Source organism: Oryzias latipes, chromosome 22 (assembly GCF_053564925.1).
Source record: "Oryzias latipes strain Hd-rR chromosome 22, Olatipes_Hd-rR_3.1".
Lineage (NCBI taxonomy): Eukaryota > Metazoa > Chordata > Actinopteri > Beloniformes > Adrianichthyidae > Oryzias > Oryzias latipes.
In genome coordinates this window covers 7,423,804-7,447,361 of record NC_136258.1, presented here as the reverse complement: position 1 = coordinate 7,447,361, position 23,558 = coordinate 7,423,804, and the positions used below count along the sequence as shown (strand labels likewise).

The following is a 23,558-nucleotide window of genomic DNA, read 5'->3' as shown; positions in this document are numbered from 1 at the left end:
TTTGCTGGTATTTGCTTTAGCTTTGGTTGAACTTCTCACATGGAAAAAGTTGTTTTTTCAGGTAAAGCGTCGGAGCCCCGAAAAAAAGTAACCGCTTATTCCGCCATCTTGGTAACACTCCGTGCAAAGACATGCTGGTACACCTGTTTAGCTTTTCCTTTGCTCCCCCTAGTGGCGGAATTGCACATTTCTGTTATTTCTTTAAAACATCACTACTTGCCACAGGAATGGACTAGAACTATTCTTTTTTTTTTTTCTTATAATTTTTACTCTTCATGACTTGGCGGGATTGAAACATCTGGCCATTTGTTTGACACCCCTGGGTTAAACATACACAAAACAAATCTTTTTTAAATTTTATTTCAAGACACAATAAGTGTTCCCTGTTGTCTCTTAATTCTGACTTTGTTGTTTTTAGCCAATTTAGTTTCAGGTTATGAGCTTATGGCCCATCCAGAGTATTTTCTACATGACAATTATGCTATTTTTCCAAGAGCATTTGTTTTGTCTGCTCCTGATTCACAATGATTGTGATTATAATAATAATAATGGATTAGATTTATCTGTGCTTTTCAAGTCACTCAAAGCGCTTACATTGTGGCCATTATTCATTCACTCCTCATTCATACTTGGTGATGGTAAGCTATGGTTGTAGCCACAGTTGCCCTGGGGCAGACTGACAGAGGCGTGGCTGCCATTTCGCGCCTACGGCCCCTCTGACCATCACCGGGATCATTCATGCACATTCACACACCAGTGAAGCCACACTGGAGGCAAGGAGGGTGAAGTGTCTTGCCCAAGGACACAGCGACATTTTGGCTGGTGGGAGCGGGGAATCAAACCGCCAACCCTTTGATCATTGGACGACCTGCTCAACCACCTGAGCCACTGTCGCCCCAAAGATAAAGATAAAGATTCAAGATTTTTTATTGTCATTCCACACATGGTATTTGCAGAGAAATACACAGGTGAGACGAGATGTTGTTTCTCACTAGCATGACAGTGCAAAAAAAGCATCAATAATAAAAAATAGCAATAAAATAACAACCCAAGATTAAAAAATAGCAAAAAAAAAAGATGAATAAAAAATTAAATGAGTGAAATAGATAAAATAAAATACAATAAAAATAGACCAGCATTCAGTGTGAAAGTGACTATGTGCGTTTAACAGCAGTCTTGTTTATGGGGGGGGGGGTTAGAGTCTGTATCCATGTATTGTGTCTACGGGTTGTGTGGGGGGTTGGGGGTAGTCCTTTAGGTCTTATTGCAGAGTGGAGTTTGTGAGAGCATGAATGCATGAGGAGGACATTCCGTTCAGCAGCCTCACAGCCTGTGGGAAGAAGCTTTTTAGCATCCTGCTGGATCTGCAGCTGATACTCCTGAACCTCCTCCCAGATGGCATTAGGGAGAACAGTCCATGAGAGGGGTGCTGGGGGTCCCTGTTGATGGAGGTTGCTCTGCGTAGGCAGCGCTGCTCGTATGACTCCTCCAGGATCGGGAGAGGTGCACCAACAATCTCCTGACAATCTCAAAGATACATGCAATTGCAATTTTGAGATTAATTTCATTTATGTATACAGTTAATGTCCATCATCAGAAGAATGTCACAATAACATGCTAAAAACACCCAAAACAGAATTTTCCTCTGAGTAGGTCTTTAAATTCCACAGATGTCTGTGTTTTATTCCCAGTAACAACATGCTGGATATGAACCAATGCCAACTGGTGTTTAAACTTCCATCATGCCTGATCTAAGAGACCAAAAGACATTAAAAAAAGAAAAGAAGAACAAGAAAAAGAATCTTGAAAAGAATCAAAGAAAAAGAAAATCCATAAGAGCAATTACAACAATAATAATAATAACAATTTAAAATATAGTATTAAAAGCAGAAGTGACAATAAAATCAATCAATTCAACTCCAGGAAGGAAGGAAACAAAAAAAGTCAGAAATGTAGTCTTTTAGAGGGCGGGGCCTTGACCTTTGTTTTCAAAATAATGTTGGCTTAAAGTCCAGCGCGCGTGCTCCCGGAACGTTGCGCATTTCCGTCCCTATGACGTCACTTCTGGATGTCAATATGCGGCTCGGTGCGGCGCTCGGGAGCGGGGGCTCTGGAAGCATGTAAACCAGCTCCCCGGCACAGACCGCATCCTCCGTACTCACCGCAGCTCGCGTCCCGGGACGCCGTGCCTCCGTGCCGATAGCAGCAGCCCTGCTCAGCAGCGGCTCGCGGGGTTGTTATCCCTGAAGCGACGAAGCAACTGCCTCGAGCAGCCATTTTTTTCCGAGAGAATGCACGGAGCGCCGCGGTGGGCCTGCTGCTCGGGCAGCTGGCTGATGCTCTCCACCGGGATCCTGCTCTCAGCCGCCGTGCTGTTCTTCGGGCTGCCGGGCTCCGCCGAGGCGAAGGAATGCGACAAACCCTGCATGAACGGACAGTGCAACGCCGCGACGGGCAGCTGTGCGTGCCTCCCCGGCTGGGTTGGGGACCAATGCCAGCACTGCGGAGGGCGCTTCAGGTACCCAGAACTCACCGGGGGGATAAAGCCTCCTCTGGTCCGCGGCATCGGCTGGGAGCGGGGCCTTCGGAGAGGCGTTCAGAAACGAGCCTTCATCGCTGTAAAGCCGGCCCGGTTCTGGTCATTATGATCCAGTCCGCTGTTAAAAATAACCTCATGGTGCTTAAACAGTCATGTCCCTTTTAGACGTGATTTTCACCGACTGATCAGTTTATGACATGAATAGATTTTCTGTGAAATGATTCCCTTTAGGTTTATAACCTATTGAATATTTATCTACCACAGACAACAAGACAAATACCATCTGCTTCTTTTTATTACCTAAAACTGAAGCTTTTATTATAAAAATCAGGCCGAAAATGTCAGCAAAACACAAGATTGTTGTGGTTTAGTGTCCATGTGAAGAAGGTAGAGTCAAAGCCAGGCGACCAATGTCTCATTCTATTAATAAATCAAATTAGTTTTGGTTAATGAGTGACAAATGTTGGCGTTCACGGTTTACTCTCCACATCCGGCTCTTATTCGAGTTTTCTTTTTAAAGATGCTTGAGCAGCGGGTAACAAATAGCTGGAAGATGGACTCTTCCACCAGAGTTGCCATGACAGAAGTTTGACCTCTTTATTTATTTGGAACCTCGACTCAAGAACTGATAAGAGCAGTTGTTTTTCCTTCTTGCTTCGCTCTCCTCATCAGGGGTTGATTGGGGGGTAAAACTATCAAATGCTTCTCTGACTGCTGCTCGCCACTCAACCAGGGGACGGGTCAAATAGGGATAACTTGGGTCAAATGGGGAGAACTTAGTTTAGTCTGTTTTGTTAAAGTTTAGTATTATCCTATTGAATTCTATGCATTTATTATCCTTTTTGATTGTATGTTTACCTTACAGTTACCAGTACGAAGCCAATTGAGATGACTGTTGTTGTGAATTTGGGCTATACAAATAAAATTGAATTGAACTTGGGTCAAATGGGGTTAACTTGGGTCAAATAGGGATAACTTGGGTCAAATAGGGATAACTTGGGTCATATAGGGAGAACTTGGGTCATATAGGGAGAACTTGGGTCATATAGGGAGAACTTGGGTCAAATAGGGATAACTTGGGGTAAATAGGGAGAACTTGGGTCAAAATCACAAAGGGCTTCTCTTAAAGTGGTTCTCCAGCAGACCCTGGTCACATGACTTCAGGGACCTGCTGGGAGTGTACGGTTGCACAAGGTCTTTTCTACAGACCGATGCTTGACCATTAAGAGCTGTGTATGTTAAAACCAGGATTTTGAAATGCACTCGGAAACGGATGGGGAGCCAGCGCAGCTGGATCGATTACTGGGTGACATGCGAAAACTTGGATGAATTGGCATTTCAGTAGCGTTCTGGACAACCTGGAGCCGTTCTGAAGATTTTTTGCTTAAACGTGAAGATGGAGTTGCAATACTCAAAATGAAAAGATATAACAGCGTAGATTAGCATCTCCAAGTGAGTTCTTTTCCATAAGCGTTCAACATTTCTACAAGATATCTTTAGACGGCGAATGCCGTCGTTTATCCAAGGGGAAACCTGAGTGACAGGGGCCAGCCTAGTTTTAATGGGACAGACTTCATCTAAGATGGAAAGACGGTAACTATTAAAAATACATTACAAAGTAAAACATAAAAATTATTGTTGAATATTTTACTGTTCAACAATTGTAGTAAAGTAAAACCCATGTTTATAAAAACATTTTTTGCTTACTATTTCTATGGGAAGTTTAGACAATGATTTAGTGCAGGGATCGGGAACCAAATAGCTTGTGAGCCCATTATGGCTTTTTTTTGTGTTAGCATGTAGCTTACCTGGGACCTTAAACTGTACCTGGGACAGTTTAAGGTCCCAGGTAAGGTGAAATTGAAATTCATAAACTATACATGTAAAATTTCAATTTCTGTCAACGCACCATACAACGAGCATTAGCGGTGCCATACATGACGCATACCTCCACGGACTGAGTACCAGCACTTTCGCTGTTTGTAAAAATAAAATAAAATTGCCCATCACTTTACGTAAACAATAATCGTTGACTAATCAAAAAATAATCGTTATCTAATTGACTACTGAAATAATCATGTGATAGCCCTGTTGATGTGGTAGGCTACTGATTTCGCCACAGCTGCTCTGCCATTCACACATCCACACACCAGTGGGACCACGCTGGAGGCAGCGAGGGTGAAGGACACAACGGTTGGCTGGGAAAAGCGGGGTTTGATCAGCTGGATCTTCGATCAACCACCTGAGCCACTGCTGCCCCAAAAATAAGCACCAACACTGTAGAAAATCTGTCTTTATAAGAGGTGCAACGCTTTCAACGTAAATGATTTGGTGTGATGGTGTAACATATGGTCAGAATTTTGAATGGTAGCATCCCTGGACGTCACCTGTAGTAAATGGTTTAATTCCGGCTCCAACCAAATGAAGTCAGTTGAGTCGCCTTTTTTGGCGATACAGACGTTACCACGTTGGAGTCAAGAAATTGTCGGTGATTGGTCTAGGTTGATCTGAGTCAATGTTTTTATGGCAACCACTTTTGCCAATCAGGAGTGAGCCTGTTGGAAGGCCACACCCCTACCAATCAAAGGTGGGCTCAGTAAATGTTTTGAATGTTGGATGTGGGGGCCAGCAGGCTCCACTCACTTTTTTGGAGGCATCTCATTGGTCAGTTTATAATTTGAATGTTGTTGTTTCTCTTTCGGCTTTTCCCAAATTTGAATAACGTGCAAAAAAGAAAAGATATTATGAAAAGAACACAAATTATCAAGACGATGTTAAAAAAGGTATGAGAGCAAGAACGGTTGCTTTGACCAATAGAATGACTAATTAACAGCTTTTTATTTCTCAATCGAGGTGTATGGGATTTTGGCTCTTTGGAACCAGCGGGTACTTCCTGTTTGGAATGCCAGAGGGAAGGGGTCACTCAGCCCAGTACTCCTAGATAGTCGATACTGACATGTAATGAGGCTTAAATTCAACCATCATTTGTAGCATGTTGAGCTACATCAGAAACTGCAGATTTCTTTCATTAAAGTCAACTTTTTTTAACCGTGGCCTCTTTGGTAAAGGATAATTCAAGCGTTAAACCATGAACTTCTTTTTTTTTAATTCAAAATTAAGCTCTGATATGTTACAGACAAACATTTTCCTGGTATGGTTGTTCTCAAGCTGTATTTAGTCAAAGTTTTAGACATAGGCGAGTTCCATGGACCCCCTCCACCAAACCAAACCTTTGTGAGGAAGTTTCAGGCTGGTTTGTGTTGTGTGCTGGTTCAGGTCAGCGTTTGCCTTTTTTAAGCTCAAAGCAGAAGTAACAGAAGACCTGCTGTCTCATACATTTACCTCCAAAGGTCAGAGAAGGAGTCTGATTTTCCGCACATTAGCCGGATAGTCACCGAGCGCAGGTGAAGAGCTGGCCGACTTCTAGCTTTTTTTATAACATGGTCCGTGACATATTAGTATTCGATTTTGATTGGCTGCTGGGTGTGCATTAAAAAGTGACAACCGCACGCCCCAGAAAGAAGTTCGGGTCACCTATCCTAAGTCTTCTGTATCACTGCGCCGGCTTCTTTAAAACAACTTTTAGCTTTATCATCTGGACAAACAACCGGTAAGACGTGATCTTTCTCTGTGAACTGATGCTTTATCTAACCCATTGGGACGATCAGCATATACATATCGTCTCTTTTTTGTTCTCCATGCGTTTCCATGGTGACTCCAGAAATCGTCCTTCCATTGAGAATGCCTTTATGTACTTGCCATTAAAGCTACACACACAGGGGCGTGGCCAGTGAGGTAACCGGCGATTGTTGGTTCTTGTCTTTAGAACCACATTTGTTCGAACAAATGCCAGTCTTGCTTTTTCTGATTTTTTTACAAGTTCAAAAAGGCTTCTTTATAGCAATGACTGATTTAAAAAAGAAAAAAAAAAGACTTCAGAATGATTGAAACCAAAAGAATCATGTGACCACACAGAACAGCATTGGTGTTTGATGGTTTTCTGTTTTGTTGATCTCTGGTTGTCTTTATTACCTTGTTAACGGAGCAATGAGGTTCAATGGTCCTGTGACAATCCTGCTCTAAGTGAGTTGTGTAATCATATGTGTTGTCAAAGAGTCTGCTGCGAAACAGAAGCAACACCAGTTTTGTACTGCAACTTCACGTTTGAAGGTTTAGTACCCGTCCTGGCTAATGCTGGGCAAAGACGGGTACACCCTGGACAGTTTGTCATGGGGTCCATGGGGCTGGAGCAATTGCAATCACTATGGCGGCTCCCGGCAGTCGGCAAGATAGAGACAGAGCCTACTCAGGCTTCCTGAACTTTAGGATATTTTTATTCTTCTCATCGAGGCAATGATAATAATGTTCCCCTTATTTTATTCTTGTTTTTATTTTTACCCTCTCCGGTTAATGCGGGACAGCAAGTCTTTAAACTCTGTCAGAGAGAGAACACAAATGCGAAGAACACATTTGGGACTTTACCTTTAAGTTGAATTTTAAGTATGTCCAGCCAACAACAAAATCCAGCTTTGGATGCATTTAAAATGCATGCGGGAGGCGCAGCAATGTGCCATCTTTATTTGTCCCGCACAGGACTAATCAGGGAGCTTGTGGACATGCGCCCCAGGGCCGTTGTGACATCACAAACCGAACGTCTTTGTGACTGTCTGATTGACAGCGATTTGAAAGGAAAAATACTCAAAAATGCAAAACTGATTTTTTTTTATTACATTTGTTCTCTTTCATAAGAAAAATGACAAATGTACACAAATTTGTCTCAATTTAATGGAAACGTCTGTTTCCATTAAATCTTGATTATATGAATAAGCACAAAGCAACTATAAGTCATTCAAAAACACGGCGACGGATCTGATCAATACTTTGATTGACAGCAGATCCATTCACTTTTCTACCACGGCCCTAGCGCTCATCATCATCTATCAAAGGAGACGTCGGCGTCTTCTACAGACCGTGGAGCGGCGAGCTCCTTACACGTGGGAGGGGCGTGGAAGCCGTTTTGGGAAACGGTGGTTGGTGATTTTCCAGAGGAGCTGTGGATCCAACAATTCCACATGACACGCTCAACTTCTGATGAGCTGTGACGCTGTGGGACCTCTGGTGGCGCCTCGGTACGGTTTTATGTGTGTGGATTATGTAGAAATAGAGTTAAACTTTGCTAAAATCATGAAAGTCATGGTTGTCCTCTTCTGTGTCTTTTTGGACAAACCTGGTGAAACCTGGTGGTGTGTGTATATGTTCATACATTTGTCTGATTCTGGATTGTTTTATGGTCAATTTACTTTTAGGTTAATTTTACATTTAGTAAAATTAACAGTTAGCGGGCAACTCGAGCAGTGCGTTTACCTAGTTACTCCTTCCTGAGGGCGGTTCAGTCTCATCAACTCACCTATTCAGGGTCCTACTTAGGTTCCAGGTGTGGTCCAATCCCTCTTCTTCCATTTCCACGAGCTCTCCGCTCGTTGCCCCACCCTCCACATGTGAGCTCCGTTAGGGGTAGTTTAATTCCTAAAGTTTTCTATGGAGATCTTTGTTTTATGCATCTGAACGAAGCCTTGTGCCAAACTAAAAGAAATATGGAATAAATCTTCTTCACTGCATGAGTTGTCTGACTGAAATGTATATTAATATGCACGGTCTCTGTATCAACTAAATAAGTTAATCTAGAAAAAAAAAGGTGGTTCAAGTAGTCCTTCTTTGAAACTGTGGAGCAACCTTCTATTCCAGGAAAAAGTGTTCTTGGTTCCCTGCTCTTCCCCCAAATGCAAACATTTGACTGCTTTTATTTCTTTGCGTTATCTTTTTACGCCAGCTCTTAAGTTTCTGAGAAACAGTTTTGGTTTTGTTGCTGAACTGCTGCTCTTTAAAGCAATAACATTATTATGCAGTCTTGCTCACGAAACACCAGAATTGGCTTAAATAACTTTATTGAGAAAGGGACAAATGCCTTTTGATAAACATAAAAATAAAAGGTAAAAATGCCAGATAATAGCTGCAGGCTAACTTGGCAGGTTGAGCTTAAAAGAAATAAAAAAGAGTTTAAGAGATGGACGGTACGCATAAAACTATAAAAGACAGATAAGGCCTGATCTGCTGTTTCATGAACGAATTGAGTTTAGGGTTCCTGAGCTGCTGAACTCTCCCACCAGCTGCAGCCAGCTCAGCAGTAGTACATGTTTGGTCCGTGATGTTGTCATCAACACGCTCGTCGTTGGACCTTGGGCTGCTTGTCGCACGCAGCTCCCTGGATCATTGAACTGTATGTTGTCAGCCATAAGCCAGACGTTGCACGCTCTATGAACTGATGGAATATTGCTGTGCTGTATGCTACATGGGTTCAAACCAAAAACAGAATTGAGGAGTTCTGGTCCTGCCACTGAGTGAAGAGGTTCACAATGAAGGAAGTGAAACAGAAGTTCTTTATTTACTTCAGGTTGTGGATTCCTGAAAACACGTTTGACTCCATAGCTCTGCTCTCTCAGCAGCCTTCAGGGCGTGGCTGTGTTTTGGTTGTATTAGCGCAGTCGTGCACCTTGAGACCGCATCAGTGATGACTCAAGCTCAGACTACTTCCAGGTGCCTCCTGTGTAACTGAGCTCTATTCCTCTGCCAAGTCATCCAGATGGAACTGGTTAAACAATAAGAGGTCTCGTACGGTTCTGCTAGGTGTCTACACCTGCCCGTCACGCTGCTGGCCTTGCATCCTCATTTCGCTTCAACCACAATGGTGCAGGAACTAAAAAGTCATGTGTCAGAGGTTGTTTACCTGTGTTCCCGGAGCTCTGATCACCAACTCTTGCGCAACAGCAGAGCTGCATGCTTTTATGCTTCCGTAAATTTTTTCTAACACAACATTTCAGGTTGAATATAAATGGTTATTTGAAATTGTTTTTGATTTGAAATGGTGTATTTCAAGCAATCAAATAAGAGTAATACACAAAAACATTACAATCATTAGTTGTATAGTCATACAATGACGTATCAAACTTGGGATATTTAGACATATTAATAAATATTGCTTGAAAGGGAGTAGAAGGAAGTGAACTTCTATAATCCCACCCCTGTTCTACTGTAACCATTTTATTACATGATTTATCATCATCCGGTTCCAACTTTATCAGACAGAATTAATAATCCTTAGGTATTAATAAAGCAATAAAGATGAATTACTTAATTCTTTTGTAAAAAAAAATATACATAACTATTTTAGAATAAGATAGAATTTATTTATCTAAAATATATGCAGATTCTGCTAATTATAAAATTCATGTATATGATTAAAAAATAATACTATATCAGTAAAATAGACAACACTGTTTCAAAAATCTTTATATCATAAACTGATCAAGTATCAAAAGTTAAAAATATGTGCAAATTATGTTTCTTTAGGAAAAATCATGAATCCATTTTTGGAGCAAGTGAAGTGAAATCATTAGAAATCAATCAATTTAACCATCTTCAATAAATGACTAAGCATTTTTTTATTTTTATTATAATAAGGTAATGCTATGAAATTATATAAATGTGAATTGTGGTGTCACTGAAGTGCCTCTCTGCTCATGTGTAATCTCACTGTCTTTTCAGGCTGACGGGACTCTCTGGGTATTTGACTGATGGTCCTGGAAACTATAAGTACAAGACAAAGTGCACCTGGCTGATAGAGGGGCAGTAAGTACGGCTAATGTTGGCTTTGGGTAGTGAGGGGCATGTAACCGAGCGGGAGAGCGTGGAAACAAAGACATGATGGGAAATCAGCGCAGGCTTGCTCCCCTCCAACAGTCCCATCCACAACTCAAAGGGGAATTTCTGATGAAGTCCTGCTGCTCTGCAGACACTATGTCCAAGAAAACGTCCCATTCCGATCAGAGGATGATCGGAATGGGACGTTTGCTATATAACCCCTTTATGCTGTATGTGGCTAATTGACCACATTCCATATCATCCTAACTCCTCTTAGGCAAAAACACATTAGAATATTTTTTTGTATAGTTTGAAATGAATTGCAGCATTAAGTAGTTAAATGTTCCAAAGTGTCTTTTTTGAGTACCTGTCATTAAGTTTTTCACTATTTCATCATCATATTTAGTTTTTACCCATAAAAATGGAACATTTAGTTTTTTCCTGACCGATTCTTAACTAGAGGGACCTGACTGCAGACATCTTCAGCTGAACAGGAAGTCCTCAACGGAAACCGGAAGTCTCCTCCTACTGTTTGAAAAATACGTTATTGTGACTGGCGCCCGTAACAGTTATGGTGTTTTTAAAATGACACGTTATTTTTGAACATTCTGAACCCTTGTTAATTTCAGTTTTAGAAGCAATAAAACGATTACCGTCTTGTCCTTTAAAACTTCAATTTGTACTGGCGATGGTACTGTTTTCCCTCCTTTTTGTTGCTGTTTTATTCCCTGCTAGGCTTGCATATTTTTGCTATGATTCCAACATTTTGTACGTTTGTTGTTTCAAGGTTGTGACACTGTAACGTAAAAAAAAGCAACAGTCCTCCGCAGAGAGCACATCTGTATTTAAGGAGCGCTAATATGATCGACGTCCGGTTCAAACCTACAAAGTAAAGCATGCGGTAATTCAAGGGCTTATATCCTGCTTTTCTTAAGCCTTTCAGAGTAAACTATGTCCATATATATGATCATATATTACCTTTTGCACACTACAGAGATATTTTTCAAATGAAATATGAGTTATTTTCACAGCTCATTCATAAGACGACTCGATCTCTGAGGCTCCGCCTTTCTCTCTGTGTGGGTGCCGCCCATTTTATGACATCATCCTAGAGCCGGCCTCGGCAGCGTGTCTGCGTTTCTCCCACGAAGACGAACTTTTGCGAAAAATGAGGCATATTGTTCATAAAAAAGGAAGCGGTGTCCGTTTAGATCTCAGCTGACTTTTCTGCTTGTAGTTGTCTTCTTGTGTTGAACCTCCTGCTCCTCTGCAGGGAGAATGAAATGGAAGAAAAAAGGAGAAATGTTCAGCTTCTGCTGTGAGGGATTTGCAGGGTTCAGCTCACCTGGGAATTTTTCTGAGTCCCACTGGGGATCACACAATTGTAGAATCTGCAGTAGACTGATGGAACGTGGCAGCACGGTGTTGGTTTCAAAGATTCCTTCTGCCTTTGTCTTGTGTGTTTGCTAAGACATCGTGTTAATTGTAATGATTAAACCCTTTTGGCCGGGCTGCTCCCCTCATTCAGGGCCGTGTGTTCCTGATGTCGGTCTTTATCAGTCCACAATAAAAGCCTCAACAGAAGAAAAGGACTCGCTATGATGAATTATTGACAGGTCACAAGTCGGGTTTTCTGTCTGAAGCTTGAGGCTGCAACAGTTTCCTTGTTTATTTGTTGGCTAAGTAAAAATATGCCGCCATTTCTATCTTTGGGGGACAATCCAGTGATAAAATACCCCCCAAAATAAATTAGAGTAAAAAGTTTTCATTCATAACGTTTGTCTCGTCATTTAGCTTCCTGTTAAGTTATGCTCAATGTTTCCTTGTTTCCTCCAAAACTCAGTTGAATGATTTCCTTTAGAGCTTAGACTGATTTAATGTTTGCCTGAAAGCTTTCAATTGAAAGCCTCATATTTGCCCGCTGCCGTGTTGTCTGCCGCCACCTTCTCGGCCTGAACTCCCGCTTCGCACATGATTTAAAGCATGTGCTCCATTTGGGAATTTTTCATAGATAACACGGTGAAGTCCATAGAGGAAGCAGAGCTGTGTATGGGGCTGTTTTGAACGTTGCCATGTAACATGTCGTGTTGTTGCCCTCCCCCCTGGGTCTTTAGTTAAAGTCCTTCCTTAATAAAGTTTGCATGTTGGACTTTTCAGTAACTATTAAACCACAGAGCAGCTCTGAAAGAAGCAATAAGATCAGTTTCATGGTTAATAACTATTTCCTTGGGTTGAATTGGGACATTAGTCCTGTAAAATACACATGAATGTATTTATGAGAAATGGTGAACACATTTTCCTGTGGTTGAGAACACTTTTGCGAAAGAGGAATATTTGGAAAAAGTTCTAAGGTTGTATTCAAATTCCTTCACTACTCACTACTTGGTGCATTCGTCATTTTGTAATGCTGTCCGAATCTACAGTTTTAAAATCCACAGCCCTAGAAATTTCCCAAAAGTCTTTGCAAAAAAAAAAAACAGCGTGCATCGATGCTCACCAGATTGGCAACTATAGACCACAATGCATTGCGTTTGAACAATTTCTGTGAAAAAAATGTTATTTAAATGTATTTGTTTAGAAAACCATCAACGTTTTCCTCATCGGAACACAGTGGGCTCATAAATAGTCATTGAAAAAACATAACACGCTCATATGGCTTAGATTGTCACTTCATGAAATCGGTGATGTCATATTTGCCATTTAAAAATAGTATAGTGAGCATAGTGTCCGAATTGCTTTTAAAATCCAGGGTACTAGATAAACCCGCACCATATAGGTTTTTGGTAGTTAAGGATTAGGGTGGGAATTCGGACCTAGCCTAAGTCTTTCTTTGTTTGGTTATGGGTGTGTTTATGAGCTCTGATGTGTGTTTTTCAGACCCAACACCATTCTGCGATTGCGGTTTAACCATTTTGCCACTGAATGCAGCTGGGACCACCTCTATGTGTACGACGGGGACTCCATTTATGCCCCTCTACTTGCTGCTTTCAGGTAGGTCTGCTACAGATTGGTGCAACGCCTCGTTTCCCAGTCATCTGTTTGTTTCTATTCGACATTGTTTTACATTTCTGGCAAAAAAATTAAAACAAAATAATAGTCTAAATATTTTGAAATGTCTCTTATTTTTTAGAATTTGTTTGCCAAGAGCGTGTCATTTTTCAAGTTGGATTTTCTCCAGGTTTTGTGAGAATGTTTATTCTGTCTTCTTATGTCCAACACTGAAAAAAGAAAACACTGACCTAACTTAGAAAATTGGAACTAATATTTTTGCATTTACTCAATGTGAATACATAGATTGGCATAAGTCATCATTTTGGTGCCTTCCTATCATTTATATTGTAGCAGAGTAAAAAAAACACCAAAGACACATGAAGTTAAGGAATACTTTTTGATTATTGCAATGAGGGAAACCACATTAAAGTGAAAACATCAATGGTTCAGTGAATACTTTTATTTCACCATTTTCCAAAATGTCATTTTCTTGATCGAGAAACGTCAAAGCTTCGAGTGTTTCAAAGCAGTCTTTTAGAAACTTCAGTTGCTCTTTGGTCCAGGAAATAAGCGCTGCTGTCTGTCAAATACGTGTTGAGAAAATGAACCAATGTAGCATCATTATCCCAAGAAATTCGATGACCTTGCTCTCCCTTTTCAGTAACACCTTGTAAACGGTTTTGTTTTCTCAAATGTCTTACAACGTCTGATTCTTGTCTTTATCATGAGCTGAGCTCCAGACATGTTCCTTTAGTGGAATCATCTGGTTCCACTAATTTCGACATCTTCATTCGTTCAAAGCTCTCCCTGATGTCACATTCACTGACCTTAAACCTCAGTCCCATCCGCCCTTATGGGTAGATACGGGCTGCAAAAAATGGGCAAACGTATACGAGGCATGAGGTGGCCCGCTCGAAATATTAAGGTTGTAGACGACTCGGTTAACCTGTGATGACCGGCTCAAACAACAGCCATGACAAACAAGAGGGAGACTGGGTAAGGCTTGTTTTCAAACAAGACGTAGAGAATAATTATGCAACATGTAAGGGTGAGACACGGGCGTAGTATAGTATACATTATTAAATTTTTTTGACCCTACGAAATCCTGCACACCGCACAAGGAGCCTGTTAGTGCTTTTTAAAAGATAAGTGCGCACTCCTTGCCTGTTAGAAATGAGGAAATTGGACTTGGAGTGTAGTTTCTGCTGACGTCCCTAGAGGTGGCCACACGAGCCCCAAAGAACCTGCAAGACACACCTGGGCTCTTCCTCAGATACGGCTGCCCCTCTCTACATCCGCCCAGACGACCCAAAAACCTGAAGCCCCCATTATGGTTCAACCGCTGTGCGGGTGCATGTGACTAAGGCTTCTGTTGGGCCGATATTTCATCAAAAACTATCTGTTTGACACAAAAACACAAGGCCTGTGGGTAATTTTTTAGAGGCCTTTTGGATAACATGGACAAAATGTAAATCCAGCCATGACATTCTCATCCAAACAACTGCAAGATACACCAGGATAGTTTTGTATTTTTTTAACCTTAAAGTTTTTTCGCCCTATAGGTCTTTTTTAGAAGATTTTTAGGATTATATTACAAGTTTTACAAATTAACTTGCAATAGAAAGAAGTGAAAGTGATTGGAAGTTTTCACATGAGCAAGCTCATTTCTGGACTGTTGGGTGTGACAGTGCGTGCATTAGAGTCCGAATAACTCTCCTGTCATGCTGCGTCTTTCATGGTTGCAGTGGTCTGATTGTTCCTGAACGATACGGCAATGAGACGGTTCCTGAGGTGGTGTCCCAGTCGGGCTTCGCTCTGCTGCACTTCTTCAGCGATGCTGCCTACAACCTGACCGGCTTCAACATTTCCTACAGGTGAGAGCAGTGCAGAAGAAGTTCTTATTGTTGACACACGGAGAATCCATACTGTACTGTCACCTGCTGTGGTTCAGATTCACACCTGGTTGTTCTGCATTGGCTGCCTTCATCAGATCAGCGCAGAGTAGAATTTTCTCTTCTGTAACATTTTGATTTTATTTTATTTTTTATTTTTTATCTACAAATGAGCATTTTTGCCGTAATCTAATATATATATGTCTGTTGTTATCTGCCTGTTGATAATTAATCAACTGAATACAAAAGTCCCTTTGCAATGAAAAAAGGAGAATAACTGCAGGAGAGACGATAGCATCTGAACTGAGCCTCACATCTTTTAACACAGAATATTCTTTATCCCTAACAAACATTTACTTAAAGACCCACAACCAATGATAATCGCGTTTATGGTGTTTTTAACACTTTCTTCTGGCAATTTTCTGATGATGGAGGGCATATATATATACGATTAAACACGGTTAAAACTCCATTTCTGGATTGCTCCAATATTGCTTGCCATTTTTTGTTATTTTGGGGTTGTGAGAGGCATGAAGCTAGTGGGAGAACGCATAAACAGAGAGCTCTCAGTTATGGGTGACGGGAAAGGGGGCGGGGTTGCTCCGCACCAACAGCCAACAACTCAGTGGAGAATTTCTGATGAACTCCTGCTGCTCTGCGAAAACTGCGTCTTAGAAAACGACACGTTTTTTTTTTGGCGCAAAAAACTACATGAAAGAGGCTGCAGGATATGAGGAAAACTCATGATTTGCTATATTAGTGGTCAATATTGCCATGGCGATATAACATAACTTGCGATAAAATGAACAAATAACAAAAAAACAAAAGCGTAATTTCCATTTCACTGCAACAGTTTGATTTACATAAGAGTCAACATAATTGGAATTCTACTCCAAATGACCCTCGTCTACATAGGAGGCGAGCATCTAACTTAAAAGGGCTCCATCCGATTGGCAAATGCAAAAAGTGATTTATTTGATTCATTCAATACTTCAAGCTGCCATAAGATTTATTGCAATTTTTGACGACTTTTGCGATATGCGTATTAGACAGCTTGAAATTGTGATATTGATAAATTTGCAATTTATTGTGCAGGCCTAATCCTAATTAAAAGACTACTGAGAACACTTTCACAATAGATAAGACGATAATGGGAGTAGGAATTTAAAAAAACTGAAACAATAGACCTCGTTTTGACAATCTAAGAAAACATCTCCACAAATGGGAATATCCTACTGTAAGCAGATTAATCTGAAGATCATTATTAGAAACTGAATATAAGTAAAGGAGAATTCAAACTCAGTCAGCTGAGGGCTTTGTTTTGTTTTTTGTTGCCATGGAAACCTGATGGAACTAATGGAGAAACGGTCAAATGAGAATGTAGTGACCATGCTCCCCCCCTAGACTTCAAACCATCAGGCTCCAATGTAAACTGAGAGGAAGACGTCGGTCTCTGTGTGGAACGTCTTGGTTTACTTCTCTTCTGGAGAAAAAGAGAAATGAACATGTCATCGCTGTGGTTTCCATTTTTAGTTCCCAGCTGAACCTGTGAGAACTCTGTGTGAACTCCAGAACCAATTCCTACCCTCTAATCTGTGACCTTTTCACTTCAACATGAAGCAGATGAGGCCTTTTTATCAGCTCTGCGTAATAATACTCAAAACCGAGCTTCACCTTATTTATGTCTTCTGGGACACTTTCTTCATATTTAATGTTCACGAGGAAACACGGAACATGTTGTTAAGGTTTAAATGATGTCATGGTGTGTCTGAATTGCTGCTCAGTGCCTGTTTTTGGTTTTGTTCTATTGAAGCAAACCACGCTGCTGACCCCCCCCCCCCCCCCCTTCCTGCCCAACCATTATCCGGTTCAGACAATAAACTACAGTTAGTGCAATAAAGTTCATAGTGTCTGTAGTTCACTGACTTCTTGGTTCTTTTGCTATCAGACACAGGTTACGTTTGACATGTTTCAGAGGACATTTTCCGTCTTCGTGACGAAGAAGGAAGATGTCCTTTGAAACATGTCGGGTATGTTATGTTATGTTGATGACCCCCCCCCCACACACACACACAAAATGCCTCGGCGGCTGCGTCGCAAATGAATACAATTACAACGCAGTATTTATTAACAAATAACAGTAACAACTAACTGCTACCTATCTAACTAATGAACTAACCATATAGGTGTTGTAGAATGACTGTGTGTGTGTGTGTCAGCGCGCTGCGTGTGTTGGGGGTGCGTGTTAATTCTTCTGCAGTGGACCGCTCTGGAGCTGCACGCGAGCCTTCACCTGTGCTTTCTGGTACAGAGAATATTATATATTGCCCAGTAATAAACAGACTGCAGACACTTTGTCACCTTTCTGGTAGCCGTGAGCCTGACACCCATGAAGAAGAATGCCTTTGTTTATACAGACACGTAACTTTGCGTTGCACAAAATAGTTCCGCAAACAAAGCATGTACCGGTAGTGATATTCATGGAAATCTAACAGTGCATGTTCATGTTTAATGTAACAGAGTGAAGGAGAACAGTAATACCCCCCCAAACACAAAATCCTCAGGCGGGGGGCCGTGTCGCGCACTCAAGAACGCACGCAGCATGTAATGGAAATGAATACAATGGAAATGAATAATTAGAACGCAGTAAATTTGTCGTATTTCCTCGCGAGAGGGAAACTTCTGTTGTAGAATGAGGATGTGTGTGTGTTTCTGAAACCGCACAGGTGTGTGTGTGTGCGTGTGTGTGAGTGTGTGTGTGAGAAGAGGGAGCATGTGCAGCGTAGATGGAGTGGGAGGCGCGGCGCAGGGAGTGAAGGAGAACAGTAATAAAAGGTTTCCCCCAGAAACCTGTGAAGTCTGAACACAGGACTAGCAGAAAAAGTAAATTATCAGCAAAGATGAATGTGTTTTATGTGTTTCTTATAGTTCCATCACGCACCATTTGTAGAACTTTAAAAAAAAGAAAACTTTCAAAAAAAAGAAAAGTGCGGTGATGGTTGATGCGGTTATCGTCACACCCCTATCAACCGCCTCATCTTTTGCCCCAAACCCTTGAAACTCATTTGCAGTGTAATGACATGGTGGTTCTTTTAATGCTTTAAGCATCCAGATTGTCCCACTGAGAGCTAAACCCAAAGAAACTTCATCTGAGTCTCTGCATATTTACCACTTTAGCTTCTGTTTTCTATGTTCTTCAGATAGTCTGTTTCCGTTGAGCTTTAATGTCATGAAGTCAGACAGCAGTAGGTTGTGCTCATGTTATAAACACTGTCCCACTGTTTGGAAAATACTAAAATAAAATGTTTTACTTATCCAGGTGAACATTTGGAAGAGGTTTCATCTCAAAAAGGAACCTGTGCTGGATCAATCCAGTGCTTTTGTTGCAGTTCTGCTTTTGTGTGGCTTTGCTGCACATCTGGAGATAGAGAAGCATGTGGAAGAGGAGAACTTCAACCTCTGCTTCTATGTCTTTCTCTTTTTTTTTTTTTTTAACTTGTCCTGTCCAACAGCTAGGCAGACAGATGAGAGCTGAGGGCCTCTTGGGTTGGACATATTTTACTTTAACAAGAGGGGTTATTAATCTTCGGACAAACAAAAGGTATGTCTGAATAAACCCCTTTTGTAATTGAGGCCAAACTTTATTAATTTCAAACATGTCTGAAAATCTTTGGTGTTGGACCGGACGGAAAAGGAAAGAGGGGAAGAAGAAAGAGGGACGTTAGAGAGAGGGGGGGGTAGGGGGTGATAATAGGAGGGGAAGGGGGATAAGACCATGAAGCAGCATAAAGCAACAAGTTTACTGGTTGTTAATCATTATGGTAAGGTTCAAATGTAAAAAAAACAACAACAAAAAAAAAAGGGCGGAGCCTGTCCACACACACACTCAAATGTTATAAACACACCTGTTAGTTGCAAAAATGTCCACCTGTCGACATGTACACAAAACAGATAGTGTTCACACGCATACTTATGCCTTAAAACCAACTAGTGTGATTTTCTTTCTCTTTTCCCATTATGGTTTCTCTTCTTTCTTCCGTGAAAGGGTCAACGCTTGTCCCAACAACTGTTCGGGGCGTGGAGAGTGTCGCCTTGGGAACTCGACGGCGTCAGTTTACTGCGAGTGCGAAGCCAACTGGAAGGGGGACGCCTGCGACGTTCCGTACTGCCAAGACAGCTGTGGCTACCCGGACAGAGGCCACTGCCAGGGCCAGGCCTGTGTTTGCGAGGCGGGATGGCAAGGTGAGCGGACAGTGCAGCAGCCTCACTTTGATTTAGGCTTCAGGAACACCAAACTCTCCTCAAAATGAAGCTGAGCCAGCCTGAAGTTGGATTTGCCCCTGCTCAACAGGCAAAAATGAGGAGGATATTGAGCCAAAAAGCCTCATATTCAGATTACAGAGAGGCCTCATTGTTTCAGAAGGAACCACTGGCCAGACTTTCTATCTATCTATCATAGATCTATCTATCTATCTATCTATCTATCTATCTATCTATCTATCTATCTATCTATCTATCTATCTATCTATCTATCTATCTATCTATCTATCTATCTATCTATCTATCTATCTATCTATCTATCTATCTATCTATCTATCTATCTATCTATCTATCTATCTATCTATCTATCTATCTATCTATCTATCTATCTATCTATCTATCTATCTATCTATCTATCTATCTATCTATCTATCTATCTATCTATCTATCTATCTATCTATCTATCTATCTATCTATCTATCTATCTATCTATCTATCTATCTATCTATCTATCTATCTATCTATCTATCTATCTATCTATCTATCTATCTATCTATCTATCTATCTATCTATCTATCTATCTATCTATCTATCTATCTATCTATCTATCTATCTATCTATCTATCTATCTATCTATCTATCTATCTTTTTTTTTTTTTTTTTTAACTTGTCCTGTCCAACAGCTAGGCAAACAGATGAGAGCTGAGGGCCTCTTGTGTTGGACATATTTTATTCTAACAAGAGGGGTTATTCATCTTCAGACAAACCAAAGGTATGTCTGAATAAACCCCTTTTGTAATTGAGGCCAAACTTTATTAATTTCAATCATGTTTGAAAATCTTTGGTGTTGGACCGGACGGAAAAGGAAAGAGGGGAACAAGAGAGAGGGACGTTAGAGAGAGGGGGGGGTAGGAGGGTGATAATAGGAGGGGAAGGGGGGTAAGACCATGAAGCAGCATAGAGCAGGCAGGTTTACTGGTTGTTTATCGTTACGGTACGGTTCAAATGTAGTACAAAAAGGGCGGGGCCTGTTCACACACACTCAAATATTATCAACACACCTGCTAGCCGCAGAAATGTCCACATGTCAACATGCACACAAAACAGATAGTGTTTACGAACGCATACTTATGCCTTTAAACCAACTAGTGTGAAATCTTTCATTCATTCAATCATGCAAACTATTAGTGCAAAGGTGAGCTAACACCTGTGCTCAGGTGAGTGTTTATGTTCTTCTAAAATGGATGGTGGAATGTGAAAAGAAGGAGGAGGAGCGCCCAGCCACCCCCACACCCATACCCCCGCCGCAGCAGCAGCGGCAGCCGGAATTCCCCCAGCGCCACACGGGAACAGGCAGGGAACAACCGCCCCCCGGGCGACCAAGACCGCCACCCAGGCCAGGGCCAGCAGGACCGCCGCGAGGCCCCCAGAGCCAGAGAGCAGGGAGGCGCAGAGGGAAAGAGAGCGCCGCCCCAGCCCAGCCAGGAAAGCAGCCCCCCGCCGCGCCGGAAGAGCCCAACGCAGGGCCCCACCGGAGAGGGACGCCCACAGCCCCAGACGAGCACCCCACCACCACCCAGGAGTTCCGGGCATCCCCCCGCCCCGACCCCAGGTACGAGCCAGGACCCCCCAAGGGAGACCCGCTCCGCACTCCAGGCAGCCACCCACCCGGCCCACGGTTGGTCCAGGTAGGAGCAAGGCAGGGGCCCGCCGCCCCCGCCCAGGAGGGGGGAACCCCGGGGAAAAAAGGGCGGCCCATAAGGGATGTTATAAATATGGCCCGACCAGGCTCGGCCATGTTGGAAGTTTGGCGGGGCCCAGCGCCCAGGGGCAAGGACCAGGACCCACCCCCCAGGGACACGAACACCCCCGGCTCAGGTGTAATATGAACCCCCCCACCGTGCGGAGAGAGCACCGCCGGGCCCAGGGAGCCGGCACCCAAGGGACACGGCCGCCATCGCCAAGGGGCCCGCACCCCCCACCAGGGACGGGGTAGGGGACAGATGGACCCAGGTCCCACCTTCCTTGTAAAATGTGTGTGCGTGTATGGGTGTTTGAGAGGGTGTTTGTGTGCATGTGTGTGTGTTTATGTTTGAATGTATATATTGAAGGGGGAGGGGTGTGTGTACTAAGGGGGGTGCAGTTAAAATTGGCGAGTAGGGCACTAAGGGGACATCTCCTGATTACTCACAGTGATGTCCCCTCACCCTCCACACCAAGGGGCCCTAAATGTCTAAGGTGCGGTTAAAATTGGCGGGTAGGGTGCCAGGAGGACATCTGCTGCTTGCTGGCAGTGATGTCCAAGCACCCCCCCTACCAAGGACCCTACGTGTCTAAGGTGCAAATAAAACCGAAAGAGGGGGGGCCCACTCCATACGGCAACCATAGGAGGGGGGCCACTCCCAAGTAGCCCCCCCCCAAGGCGCATCGCAGGCTAAACCCCCCACCCCCTCACCCTAATATGAGGTTATATAAGGAAGGGGGTAAGTTGGGGACAGCTGGTAGACTGTCCCCCGGTGGTCAAACAGCCGTCCCCCAGCCCACCCCCAGCAAAGGGGCCAGGGCCACCCAGCCCAGGGGCCCACCCCCGGAGGCGCCGACACCCCAGGCCCGGCACCACCCACCCCACACAGAGAGAGAGGAGCCAGAAAGCGTCGCCCCCCCCCGGAGCAAGCCCAGGCCCCCACCCCCAGACGCCGGCCCTAGAAGAGCTCTGGTCAGGCCTCGACGGGACCGAGGAGGCCAACCGGCCGAGGCAACCACTGATTGCCTCAGCGGAGACCCCGACCCGCTAGCCCCCCCGACCCGTACTAATAATGGGCCCCCCCTCCCCCCCAGAACGCCCCCCCACAGGACAGGGCCGACAAGCCCCCCACCCCACCCCACCCCAGACCCCGCAGCCGAAGCGGGTGACACCCAGAGCGACCGGGGGCCCCGAGAGGGTTGTCCCGTCCCGTCCCAGAGCCAGGGAAGGGCCGATCCCAGCCCCAGGTGCAGATGGGCAGCCCATCCGGCGCCGCTGGGCCCCCCCCACCCGAGCAGGGCCCCCCGCCAACCCCCCCCAGCACAGGCAAAGGGACCACCCCCCCAAGCCAAGCCAGACCACCACCCCACCCCCCCACCACGCACCCCCCACACCCAAGCCCAGAGGACCACGCAGCGCCCCAGCCCGCCCCACCCAGGCACCGGACCCGACCCCCCGACCAACGGAGCCCCCCACCGCCCCCGCCAGGCACCGGAAGCCCCGACCCCCACCCCAAACCACGGCAGAAGGGCAAGGAGCAGCGACGACCAAGCCCTCCACCCCCTAAGTCATGGAGTCAACCACAGGAGACCAGAGAGACTGAATTCTTTCAAAGTTACTTGAGCTTTGGGCTGACATTTTTTCCAAGCTGATATGATCAAACAGCAGATTTCTGTGTTGACTTATGTTTATATTTTTCTTGTTTTTCCAATTTATTAAAATAGTTTTTTTGGCAATACAAAGAGTTATGAAAATGATAGATGCTAATCCTTCTTCTATATCGATGGCACTCATGTCACCAAGCACACAAAGTGACGGTGAGGCAGTGATTGAAACCTTAAGCCAGACTGATAAATCGGCACATACCTGCTGCCAGAGAGCCCTGACAGGAGTGCAGAACCACAGTGCGTGCATGTAGCTGTCGGGTAGATTATTATCACAGTGCTCGCAAATGTCTGAGTTACTGAGACCCATCTTGAACATCCTCTGTCCAGTGTAGTAAATTCTGTGAAGAGTTTTGAGATGGATTAGCTGCAGATTTGGACTTTTTGTCAGTTTAAAGGTGTTTAGACAAAGTTCTGACCAGAAGCTTTCATCTGTGCTGATGCTCAAATCTGCATCCCATTTTTTTGTTGGAAGGGCAATATTGTTATCTAAATTACATAAAAGTTTGTATATTTTGGAGAGAGTTCTATTCATTGAAAAATTAATCAGAGTGGTAACTACATCTGGTAGCTTTAAATCGTCGTCTTTAATTTTATACTTTTTAGTAATACTTGATTTAAGTTGCTGATATTCCAAGAAGTTATTTATTCCATGTTTGTCTTGAAGTTCCTGGGGGGTTATGAATCTTCTATCAATAATTACGTGCTCTAGTTGTTTTATGCCCCCTGCTTGCCAAGCTGGGAAGTGAATCATTTTTTTGTTAATAAGG

At 43.3% G+C, this 23,558-nt stretch overlaps 1 protein-coding gene across 6 annotated transcripts in view; it reads left to right on the top strand.

Annotated features, from left to right (window-relative positions):
- Positions 1–250: 250 nt before the first annotated feature.
- atrn (attractin) overlaps positions 251–23,558 on the top strand; it is a 145,311-nt gene continuing 122,003 nt past the window's right edge. For all 6 annotated transcript variants that reach the window (XM_023951773.2, XM_023951772.2, XM_023951771.2 and 3 more), the window contains exons 1-5: positions 251–2,518; positions 10,142–10,225; positions 13,115–13,228; positions 14,974–15,102; positions 19,166–19,362. In XM_023951773.2, the coding sequence (XP_023807541.1) occupies positions 2,292–2,518; positions 10,142–10,225; positions 13,115–13,228; positions 14,974–15,102; positions 19,166–19,362 (751 nt within the window). In that variant the 5' untranslated portion in view covers positions 251–2,291. The remainder of the gene's footprint in view (positions 2,519–10,141; positions 10,226–13,114; positions 13,229–14,973; positions 15,103–19,165; positions 19,363–23,558) is intronic.